Source organism: Hypomesus transpacificus, unplaced genomic scaffold, assembly GCF_021917145.1.
Source record: "Hypomesus transpacificus isolate Combined female unplaced genomic scaffold, fHypTra1 scaffold_30, whole genome shotgun sequence".
Taxonomy (NCBI): domain Eukaryota; kingdom Metazoa; phylum Chordata; class Actinopteri; order Osmeriformes; family Osmeridae; genus Hypomesus; species Hypomesus transpacificus.
Window position 1 is genome coordinate 1,720,680 of NW_025813826.1, and position 12,604 is coordinate 1,733,283.

At 41.9% G+C, this 12,604-nt stretch overlaps 1 protein-coding gene across 2 annotated transcripts in view; it reads left to right on the top strand.

Moving 5' to 3' along the window:
* rasgrf2b (Ras protein-specific guanine nucleotide-releasing factor 2b) overlaps positions 1 to 12,604 on the top strand; it is a 102,623-nt gene that overhangs the window by 5,121 nt on the left and 84,898 nt on the right. For both annotated transcript variants that reach the window (XR_006955584.1, XM_047015432.1), the window contains exons 3-8: positions 2,268 to 2,374; positions 2,813 to 2,960; positions 3,339 to 3,428; positions 3,527 to 3,663; positions 5,878 to 5,994; positions 11,796 to 11,875. Coding sequence is in view for 1 of the 2 variants with exons in the window: in XM_047015432.1 (XP_046871388.1) it covers positions 2,268 to 2,374; positions 2,813 to 2,960; positions 3,339 to 3,428; positions 3,527 to 3,663; positions 5,878 to 5,994; positions 11,796 to 11,875 (679 nt within the window). In the remaining variant the exon portion in view is untranslated. The remainder of the gene's footprint in view (positions 1 to 2,267; positions 2,375 to 2,812; positions 2,961 to 3,338; positions 3,429 to 3,526; positions 3,664 to 5,877; positions 5,995 to 11,795; positions 11,876 to 12,604) is intronic.

Sequence of the window (12,604 nt, forward strand, 5' to 3'; positions counted from 1 at the left end):
GGCAGACATAAGAAAACCTGGTTACCAGAAGAGTCCAGAGTATGTAGCCACTGTCAGACAGGTGAGGTAGAGACAGAGATGCACTTTCTACTACACTGCCAACGGTACAAAAATACCAGACAGCATTTCTTTGTAAATTTGAATCCCTTGTACGTTCACCTCACTGTCTGATGATGAAAAGCTAAAAGTGCTCTTAGGGGAGGGACACACAGCCCCCCTATCTAGACGATTTCTAAAAGAATGCCATGAAATCAGGGAAAACCTGAATGTAATGTGACCAGCCTTGAAATTATATTTGTAATGTGTGTTGTCCATGTCAATGTAGCTATTTACTTAGGTTGTTTTTGTCTTGATTTGTTGTTTTCTGTTCTTGACACTGTTGTCACCACATGTTCCGGACAATACTAACTGTAGTTCCTTATTTTGTTTTTGAATTGTGTTGTTAATGTATGGTTGTCTGTTGTTGTGCATCTTGCTTTGGCAATACGGTCGTAATGACTGTCATGCTAATAAAGCTGAATTGAATTGAGAGAGAGAGAGAGAGAGAGAGAGAGAAAGCTGGTGACAAGAGAACACTGTCTGTTACTGATACACACAATGACACAATAACAAGAACACCCTCTGGCCCCAACAAGCTGCATGATTTCAGCTGCTGTCAGTCAGTCATGCTGAATGACAAACCTCACATCGGTGTGTGTGTGTGTGTGTGAAAGACAGAGTGAAAGAGAAAGAGATAAGGACAGAAATTGTGAGAGAAGAGTTAGATAGTGAGAGAAGAGAGAACAATAGCACCTGCTCATTATCCTCCACCTCGCCTTTCTCTGTCACACACACACACACACATACACAGATTTGTTAATTGTCATTTGGGAACAGCTGAGAAGCAATGTTCTGAGAATGTAATAACTGCTGGGGGTTTATATAGACTTGTTAGACTCACACACACTCACTCACACACTCACAGACACACAGACACATGTGGCAACTAATAAGCATAGTAATAATAACATTAAATCTAATTATTTAGCACAACTCCTGACCTTGCATTCAGTACTAGTGCAACTGGACAGCACCTGCACAATAGTAGCGCCAATTGGTAATCCCTATAAAGGGGCATCCCCGCTGCAAAGTTAAACATCAAAGCAATTAGAAGGCAACATAAACTTTATGAACTTGATTAAGTTATTTTCTGTATGAGCCAAGACTAACAGCAAATAAACCAAATAAAGTAAAAAGAAGAAGTAGTATTCAGTTTTCTATCTTTGAAATACACAGGAAAAAACACATTGACGTAGCTGGGAAGTATTATTTGTTGTACAGTTTGATCTCCACTCGTTTGCTAATTATGTGTCTCCCCCCAATCTGTGTATTATATCACCCATTTGAGCCCCTGGCTCCACACACACACTTGCACAGCTGGTTCTCTGTTGTATTTTATTTGTAATGGTAATGACCCTGCAGGTGTCAGTGACACAGAACAAAATGAGGAGAGGAGAGAGAAAAGAACAAGAAAGGAGGGGACAGGAGAAGAGAATTAGAAATTAAACATGTCCTTCTACCAGAACTGAAAGAGAAGGATGAATAGAGGAGGGAATAGATTGAATAGCTGAAAATACGACAGAACATCTCTGGAGTGCTGGGAGAATATGTTGCCTTGGAAACGTTTTTTTTGTTAGGTAGTGACATGGTTTACAATTGTGCCTATCTTAAAGAAATGTTTTGTAATAACACTTGTCTACATCCCTCTCTTACCCTCTGTCTCTTTCCTTCTGTCTCAGTCTCTCTCCCACTCTCCTTCCCTCTGTCTCTTTCTCTCTCTGTCTCTCCTTATTTCAATCACTCTTTCTTCTATTTTACTCTCTCCTCACTTTCTCCCTCAACTCTCTATGTTTTTGAACTCTTTGTAAAAAATTACACAAATAGATACAGTAGATGGATAAATATATAGGGCAGAAGAAGAAGATAAAGTACAGTGAGAAAGAGGAGAGATGGGAGGTGGAGAGATTGAGATGAAGAGGAGGAAGAGGAGGCCAATGTGCTCGTCTATGAATACCAGTGCTCCGGGCCAGAAGCATTTGAATAAAAGCTTCAATCGGTTCACATAATGTCCTGGTGTGTATGTGTTCTGGTGTGTGTATGTGGGGGGTAGGTACATCAGGGACTATAATTATAGGACATTGGACGAGGAATAGAAGGAAGTGGGTGGGCAAAGCACAGATGCAGAGTGAGTGTTTGTGTGTGTATGCTGACCTGCCCTCTCCCTACAGCATTACTTCCTAATAGTGTTTGGCCACGATGGACAGAAGCCCCTGGAGCTGCGAACAGATGAAGAGAATGCATGTGACGAATGGGTGGAGGCCATACAGCAAGCCAGGTATATGCCTCTCCCATGGTCATTCCCTTTCTTCATCTCCCTCTCTTCCTTTCTCCCTGTCTTTCCCTCTCCATTTTCTGCCTCTTTTCCTCCTCTCTTTCCTTCTCTCTCTCCCTCCCTCTGTCCTATAATGCCCTGTTATTTGTCAGATAGATGTTATTGAGTGGACAAATATCCACACTTAGAACAGCATTTTCTTGATGATTTGTGAATAAACACCAGGAAGTAAACGTCTCCAGATTATATAACCTTTGATTTAAAGCAAAATAAACATCTCCTAACATGGTTGGATGATGGTAATCATCTAGTATGGTTAGATGTCTACTGATTCCAGCATCAGCAGTCGTCTCAGTAACTAACAGCAGGTCATTTTGTGTATGAGAGACTTGAGGAGTTCCATCATTCAGTGACATAATCTTTGTTCGGCTGTGGTTGCAGTTACTCTGACATCATCATCGAGCGCGAGGTTCTGATGCAGAAGTACATCCACCTTGTCCAGATTGTGGAGACTGAGAAGGTGGCGGCCAACCAACTCCGCACCCAGCTGGAGGACCAGGACACGGAGATCGAGAGGCTGAAGGCTGAGGTACACACACACACACATGGACTCAGCAGGAAGACCAGAACACGGCAAAAGAGAAATTGACGTTGTGTGGTGTGTGTATCAGTGTTACATACTTTGCCAATGTTTTACCCAAAAACCTCAACGGTAAGGCCTTCTGTCCATCCATGCACAGGATATTGTAATCCGCCATTTGCTTACCCATTCACTTTGTGTTGTGTGTGTAATTTTATGAAGAGGAAATCTGATCTGATGCTTATCTGACAGAGTAACACCTACACATCCACGGCGCATGCACGAACAGATCACATTGGTTCAATGTTTTAACATGCACACATTACCACAACCCACAAGTTATTTGTGTATTTGCATGGTGGTCATGAGCAGCTGGTGTGTTATCAGATCCTGGCACTGAACAAGACCAAGGAGAGGATGAAGCCCTACCACACCCAGCAGGAGCAAGATGACCCAGACATCAAGAAGATCAAGAAGGTAAAGACACACACCACACACCCAGCTAACCTGCATGTGGAGGGAGATACACTTAGACCAGCTAACCCATTTGTCTATCTCTATGTGTGTGCTTGTAGGTCCAGGGCTTCATGCGAGGCTGGCTGTGCAGAAGGAAGTGGAAGAGCATCGTCCAAGACTACATCAGCTCCCCCCACGCTGAGAGCATGAGAAAGAGGAATCAGATTGTGTTCAACATGGTGGAGGCAGAGACAGAGTACGTAGCTATTACACACACAGTCTGGTCCTGGTGTAACCCTAGTCCTGGTGTAACCTTACACCTGGTCTGTCTAGTCCTGATCTAAACCTAGTCCTGGTCTAACTCTAGACCTGATCTAACCCAAGTCTTAGGCCGAATCCCAATACTCCCCCTTACCCCTCCCCCCTTCCCCTTAGTTTTGCGCATTCCCGTGAGAGCTAGTGGTGTCCCAATACTCTTTTTGAGCTAGCGGTAGGGAAAAGACTAAGGGGTATATGTCACACTAGTGACACGGTTAAAGACAGGTGTTATCCTTGGGCCACAGTCACACAGCCGAGAGACAGATGCAGAAAATGGTTTTTAATAATATAATAAAGGATAAAATGTCCAAATACTAAAAACACAATATCTCTGTCCTTTAAAACCAGGAATGTCTCGTAGCCTACGGCTGCTTTGGCATATGTCCACTCCGGTCTAGGACTGCCGTCGGCTCCGCGCAGTACCGCTCCTTTCTTCCCTTGGACCACCGCTTGTAGTACGTAGAGCGAGCCTTCCAGGAAGATAATAATACTAATTGGCTACTCTGGTGGCGCACGGTGAAAGTGATTTTGCAGGAGAGATTCAAGTACTTCCCTTTACGCTCAGTAGTCAAGCCGTGGTTGTGCCTCCGAAGTCGGAATGGGAGTAGCGGAATACCGGTTGTCGCTTCTCTCTATGCTCTTGCATGTTTCCCCGTAGAATTCCTGCCTTCTGTTCAGTCCCCGCTCCTTTTTGAAGGAGTTCCTCTCAAGGAGTTCCTCTCCAACCAATCAGTTGAGAATCGTTTAGGAGTGATGTGATGCGTCCCTGTCAGCTGGGGAGTTCCCTCCCCCCGTTGTTGTCAAACAGCACACACACACACACACACAATACCATGCACACAATCACAGCAAACAATATGGAAATACCACAGCAACCAATAGTCAAAACCAAACAATATGAAAATACCACAGCAACCAATATGAAAACACCACAGCAAACAATAGTCAAAACCAAACTAAAACAGACAACATAGGCTGGCCAACTGACATCTGTGACATATACACTCCTTAAAATCAAGTAAGATCGGGAGCTTACTTGAAACCTAGGGCTATGTGAATACTGCGCGACTGGCGAATGGCGGCCAGATCATCCAGAGAGTCCGATAAATGTAATATTTACGGCGTAATTAATTGATAAAAAAATTATGACAGTCTTGTTTTGTGTTATACACAGTCCTGAACATATATTTGCAACCATTTTCCTAATTGAAACGTTTCTAAAAATCGCTAGTTTAGTACGCTAACGTTACAGTGCTGAATTGCACAACAGTCCCACATTTCTTTGACTAGCATGTCTACAGTTTTAAGTAAACTCCACTAGTAGCGAATTTAGTTTAATATCAGTGCATAACACTACTTGTTTTGGAGATATCAATACGTGCTAGACGACATACCTGTAACCAAGTGGCGTCCCATTTCTTAGGGATATGTAGCCCTTACCCCTCAGTTTCGAGGGCCAAGGGCTAGGGGTAAACTAAGGGCTAGGGGAAACGGGTAAGGGGGAGTATTGGGATTCGGCCTTAGTCTAGTTCTGATCTAAATCTAGTCCTGGTTTAACTCTAGTCATAGTACAACCCTAGTCCTGGTCTAGGACATGCCTACGATTGGCCGGATGAAGTTCCAGTTAATGGATAAGGTGATTAAAACAATAATAGCTGAACACCTGAATTTTAGAGGGGAGAACAGAAGGGAAGATAAACGTAGAGCACATTACCTTGCAGATAATTGTAAGATTATTATTATTAGCAATTATAATCTGTTTATTGTATAAAGGGTCATTATTATTTCTTTGAATGTAAATAGTATTCAATGTTTTGTGTTAAATTGGAGATTTTTTTTTTCTTTATTAGCAAGCTGTAACTGGCATGTTACCCCAAAGCATATTAATATCAACTGAACTTCTCCAGTACACTCACCAAGTCTTAACCAATCATAATGTAAAAAGGGTTATTACTAGTCAGTGTGTTTACAATACTGAGTGTGTTTATACAATACTGAGTGTTTACATAGTGACTTATTATTATCAAGTCTCTTGTCTAAAGTTCAAATCTGAAGTCAATTGATCAAGTCAAGCCAAGTCACATTTCTTTGTGACTCAAATCCAACTCTCAAAGCCTTGTCCTGTTCTAAGCCTAGTCTGGTCTGGGTCTAGATATGTCCACCAGCTGTCTATCCTGGTCAACTGTTTCCTGCGGCCACTTCGCATGGCAGCCAGCTCTAAGAAGCCTCCTATCAGACATGATGACGTCAGCAGTGTGTTCCTCAATAGGTGAGACAATACAGTACATTGTACACACCATAGACCAGGGAAGTTGTTAGACATAAAGCCCTACTGGGGCACAGGCCCCTATTCATATCCCTTTTTTTTCTTCCAAGCTTGCTGCACACAATGCACTACTAGGCTATAGAAACTCCACTTGCTTAACCCACTATACAACAGTTCAGGGACGCACGTTTGATATCAGCTTTGGTAGGGACATCAATAGTTAATGCGAGCGCGCAATTGTTTTCCGCATTCATTTGAGCGCAAATACTGTTTTTTGAGCTTCATGTAATATTGTTTTTAACACCTTGTAACACCTGCACTTCTGAGTGCGTGCTGCGGCATCGATTTGTGTTTTTGGTTAAACTGCTTTTATTTTACAAGCGTTGATTGGGATACTGCGTTTCTTTTTTCCGGGATTATCAAATTTCCATATTATCAAATCTAAATGAATGCACTGACTAATAAAGTAAATAGTTAAAACTCAAACTTTTGCTTTTACTGGCGCACAGCAGATTTATACTGGGGCTCATGCCCCAGTAAAAAGGTGTGGCAGACGGCAGGGAGAGGTGAGGGGAGTGGTGATTGAGTGCAGGTATCTGTCAGCCCGTTGGATCCACCCCCGAGCCATTTAAGGACTTCCTGCTTCAACGAGACAGGCTGTGTCTCGTTGAATTGATTGTGTGATTGAATTGATTGTGTGATTGCTTATAAAATGGTGTGTGTGACAAAGAGGTCTTGTGTATGGAAAGTGGACTGTGTGCCAAGGTTTTTGTTCAGCTTGTTATAGTGGAAACCCCACACCCTTTGACCTGCTACAAAGGGTCTTACAACGCCCCTGCCATAGGTCTAGACTAGGGATGGGCGAACGATGCCTTGTGAAGCTTTGGTGGTTTCTTCCGGATTGTGCCGGCCCAAAGAGCCGAACTATCGGCGCATTGAAAATGAACAGCGTCATCTAGCAGCCGTTTAAACTGGCTGAATGAGGCGTAGTGGTTGTCTCCGACGGTAGACTACCCTACGTTATTCAATATTTAATTAAGGCTACATGTGTTCATTTTGATCTGATATTAGTGCTCACACATTAAAATGTTGTGATACATCCGCAGGCCTTTAGAATTATGTCATTTTCTCACAGTAAAAGTTAAAGAACATCGTACGAGGGTCACTGCACTGGGGCGCGAACTCAGGATTCCAGATTCGCATTAACAATATGTTGTCGTACAATGCTTTAACCAACTACACCACCGAAGAAATCATTGCTTGTTGATGCGGGTGGACGGACTTTATACGATATGGTCTTTATATCAATTAAACTAGATAACACAGATTTTTTCTTAACATTTGTGATATGTAGGTCTATTGTGAACTGGGAGAACTTTATTTTTACAAATTATTATTACTGTTGACAATGTTGACGAATCATCAACATTTGTTTTCTGGGCACTGTATAGACCTACCTAGTCCTATCATGTCACGTTTCATTTCAATAAAATAACACAACACAAATGCACGGATTTATAATTATTACTATAAGGATTTGGCTAAATAATAATGACTGATGGAAGAAACTCTAGCGATGCCTGGTGCTGCTTCTCTGACAATGTGAGATTTGTCTTTAACAAGAAGCGGTGGCTTCGTTCCTTCCATGGCTCTGGTTCAGAAGAGCGGCAAAACTTCGAACCAGTTCCTGACGTTTGAAGCATTGAACGTCATCTGTCACATGGTTTCGTAATTTGATACAAGCTCCAAAACACTTTTTCGAAACTGTGCGTATTGGTTTTGCGACACAAGCATCGATGCGTCAGTGCCATACGTCCCATCCCTATTCTAGACCTATAACTAGACCAAGCGAATCGTCTCTTTAAAGATGTTGTTCCCGTTTGTTTCTATAGAAAGTTTTCAGTGGCGCAGTGAGGCAAATGAGAGCTTGAAACGGACCGTGCCTTCTTTCAAGTTCTAGCTCGTCCAGTCTTGCGCAGAACAGTGGCTCTCTATGCTCCTAGCGCTGAGGCTCGTGCATGCTCACAACTAGCTGTACCAGTCACACATTGCGACAACCAGTCGCGAGTATTCCTTTGATATTTTTTGAAATATAGAGCTATACTAGATGGAACTCACTACATAGATTGTTTTTTTTGCTTTGCGTTTTGAGTATGATTGCCAACGCGTTGTATCGGATTAAATCAACTGTAAACTTGAATACCTGGCTCCGTCATTCTAAAAGAAAGCAAAATAGTTATTTTGCAAACTCAAATATTCCATAATGCAGGTTTACTGTAGCCTACTGTCAACTTTCTATTCAAACAAAATGTCTTCAAACTGCCTTCAATTTAACCTCAGAAAACCACATTTCTACACTATGTTCAACCTACAAAACTGTTATTGTATGCCATTGCTGTAACCATAACAATATTGTGGCTTTATCAATTTATCGTTTATCAATCCACGTTTTTTCTGTTCTTGCGTCCTTGCGAACTTGTTTGACATCATCTTTCATTGCCCAAGTACGGTTCCAATCCAAAGAACACAAGTCACCAAGAACGCACAAAATACCCGGAAGTGTTCGTGGTCCGCCCCTTTTATCGAGGATGCGGTTGGTGACTTGTCCAGCGAGAACGCATCTGATTTCCCAGAAATAATTGTAAGATAATGACCAAGAACACACATCTCAAATTGTTGTCTGTCTTTGCGGTCTTGCAAGGACACTTGGCAAGACCGTTCTTCTCAAGAACGTAAGTACGTTCTTAGCGTTCTTCGGATTGATACAGCCAATGTATTAATCTTCGTCTTTGCTCCAAGTAGACATGTCAACAATAATGCTCACGCCTTAACACTTAACATTATATAGTAATTGCCTTTATCATGTACGTTAATGACAAAAAATTTAAATCTGCTTTAAAATAACAGGAATAAAGTCTACAAACAAAATGTTATGTATGTGCCAACCTTTTGCAAAACTGGCTACAGCAGGGCAGGCAACTGTAGATTATAAAACATTATTCTCTGAAAAAGCTGGTAGTATGAGCCAGTTTCGAGAATGGAAAATATTTATTGGGGGAGATAGTTCTTGACATGTTGACTTGAGTTTATAGAATAAAAGCGACCGATCGAGCCTGGTTCCTAATCGTAAATGCCAACCAACATCCACTGGGGCCTTTGCCTCAAGCCGAGGAGAAAGGGGTGAGGGCTTGGTACACATCCAAGGGGCCACCTCCGGGCATGAAAAATGCTGAAGAGGCTTAAAGTGCAATTTAAGCAATAAGCCCCAAGAGGCCGTGGTTTACGCTGATTTTAGAACAGGTAAGGGGAGTTGTTAGGCACGACGCGAAGCGGAGTAAACCCCCTTACCTGTTCCCCCCTTACCACGGACTTGCGGGGCTTATTGCTTTTCTAAAACTGTTACTACAAATATTTGATATGGTTTCATAAATAAAACAATTAGAAACAAAATAGTTTAATATAAACCGTAATTTTTCCGCTACTACAAAGTATAGTTCTTACATAAATCATTGCCACGCAACAGCCAGATGGACATCTTTGTCGTCTTTTTCAATTTGAAATATTCGATGCGCAGTAATATGGAATGTTAAAGAATGTTATGAGGACAACCTATGAGGTTATGCTGGATTTTACAACGGCATGGAATGCGATATAGCCAATCACAATCAAGGATGGGAACAACCAGTTTTAGAAAACTGCCTATAGTCGACAGGGGCTGGCTCCAAAAAACTCTTGCTCCAATTGACTCCCATAAAAAAATCGCTCATGAAACTTCTCTCATGAAATATTAAGTCAAACATTTTTTTTCCACAATTCATTATGCTGTCATTAGGTAAATTCCCTTCTTCTAATTAGTGTCCTGGTGGTCCATCTGAAAATAATGATGTAGATATTAGGCCTCAAAAATCGGTATATTTGGGGGTGTGGATGGCTTGATCGATAGGTTTACTAGCCAGGGGCATAGAGGATAAAGGCCGTTAGCAAGGTGGGTGTGCTTTGTGTCCTCGGCTTCTCCCGACCTTCGCCCCTTCCAAACTCCGCCCTCTCGTCTAAATGTGGTCACTTCTGGCTCCAAAAAACAAAGATGGTGACCAGGAAGTGCAAAAATCGAGGCTTCAAAACGGGCTTTCACAAACCAATGGGTGACGTCACGATGACTACTACCAATATATACAGTCGTGGCCATAAGTTTTGGCAATGACAAATGTTGTGTTTTGCAAAGTTCGCTGGTTCAGTATTTAAGGAAAATGTTTTCACGTGTTTCTATAGAATACTGGAATACGATAAGGCACATTTCATATTTTTTAAAGCTTTTCGGGGGCGAAAACTTCCAAAAGCAATATATGCAAATAGTCCCCTATTTTACAGGAGTCAATCTGCTCTTAAAATCAGAATGATAGAGTGATTTCACCTGGCTAGAACTAGTTCACACTTTCCCCTGTGCTGATGATATGACTTACTGAAATTATGTTAGCATTCATTGTATGCCAAGGCCCAGCAAGCTTTGCAAACACAAAATGTACGTCCCTCCCAATACTTTTGGCCACGGCTGTATACAGTCTATAGGCGTGTTCGACTTCATGCAGCACCGGCAGCGCCAACATCCGGCAGCAGCTGGCTGACTTGAAGCAGTGAATGCTGGTTAGGCTTTTTGTCCGACTCGACACAGCACCGAGGCTAGGTCACTGTGACGAATGCCAAGTACCGTGTGATAGACTGTTTTGTATTTTTTTTTTTTCTGTTTTTGTATTTCAACTTTTTTAAAGTAAACTTTCCATTCAGAATCTTATTGGCATCCATTTTGGTCTCGCGCTCGCCATCCACTCAAAACGTAAAGTTAGCCTACTACTCTTTAGCCGGCTCGCAAGCCCAAACAAGTGTGTGTGGCGTGCCTGTTTTTTTGTTTCCGGTCTAGATAGATCCGGTGTAGTGTTATAGTTTTTCTAACGTCAGTAGTTGTTGGAACAGCATGTGAAAAAAATACAATGTTTTCTAGGCCAAAAAGAACGTTAATCGCACAATAAAATTGACGCCGTTAATTTGGGTTTGCGTTAATGCTGTTAATAACGCGTTAAACTAACAGCACTAATTTGCCTTTATTGATTAACGGCTTTCCTCATGAAATACTAAGTAAAAAATATTTGTCCACAATTCATTATGCTGTCATTAGGAAGAATCCCTCCTCGCTAACAGCCTTTGTCCTCTATGCCCCTGGCTAGTAGACCTATCAATCAAGCCATCCACGCCCCCAAAAATACAGATCTTTGATCTCACTAATTGCACCATAATGAATTGTGTCATTTTTTGGCTTTGAATCAGGTGCGCTGGAGCAGGGAAACGTCTAAAACATGCAGGACAGCGGCCTTCGAGGATCAGGATTGGAGAACCCTGCTCTAATCCCTAACATCCATCTATCCATTTCTACTGGCCATGCTTCGCCAAAGACTATCTCAAACTCTGCGACGAAGTAGTTTGAGCTATTTAGCCTTTTTTGTGCCCCACGTTTCATTTTGTTGTGCGATCATTAATGGAGAGCTGTAAATTCAACCAATCAGCCTGTTGCCATGTGAAAGGCTCAACCGGGGGAGTACAAGCGACAGTGCGATGGAAACCTCTTTCTTTTTTTATCTAAGTAAAAATACCACCAATGGTAATATAGTTAGGAACCTAAGTGAGGAGTCGAAATGCGCTACCCTACAACCCTACAAATCATTCACATACACTCATATTCACAAATACACATACATGCCTACATGTATGTATTTAACTTGAGTTTCCTTCTCTGTATGTACAATGTTCCTCAGTGAGACCATTATGTTCCTGCATGAGATCTTTCATCAGGGCCTGAAGGCTCGCATCGCTAACTGGCCTACTCTGGTGCTGGGTAAGCTGCTCTCCCTCTCTCTCATACAAACACATGTGCACACATACACACGCACACCAGTAGCGGAGCCAGAGGGGTGTCCGGGGTGGCACTGGACACCCCTGACATTTGATTGGCCACCCCGGGTGCCACCTCAAAATGTAATTTGCTGATTTTGTTGATGCTGATTGACATTTCATTTGACCTCTTGTTAAAAGAAGCATATATTTTGCTGCGTTGCGTGCATTATTCAAATCAAAGAGAGACATTTGTTGTGAGATACAGCAGAATAAGAAGAACAGACAGCAGAATAAATAATATTTCCACAGCTCCACAAGCTCGTTTCGAGATTGAAAAAGGCCTAATATTTGAAGTAAGTTTTAAGCTTTGCATTGGGTTTAGGTTTCCTGAACATTTTTTACGAATGTTGATTAGCTTACAGTAGCTGTGTACAGTAAGTTAATGTTGGAACTTCGACTCCAATAACAGACAAACTGAGACAGTCGGTAGAATTGTACTCCGATAAAAAAAAATTGTAATCCGGTTTTAGAACAATAATTTTCTTTGTCTCAAGATTTCTACAGACCGTGCAGCTAATTTAATGCTCAACACTTGAACGGGGGCTTATTACTTGAAAGAGGAATTATTTAGGCTATCTCAGTTACTATCAGGGCTTGGAAATACAGTGACTTAATAAAGTAGGCAAATGACTAGTAGTTATTATCAGTGACCTATGCACTTTGTAAAGCT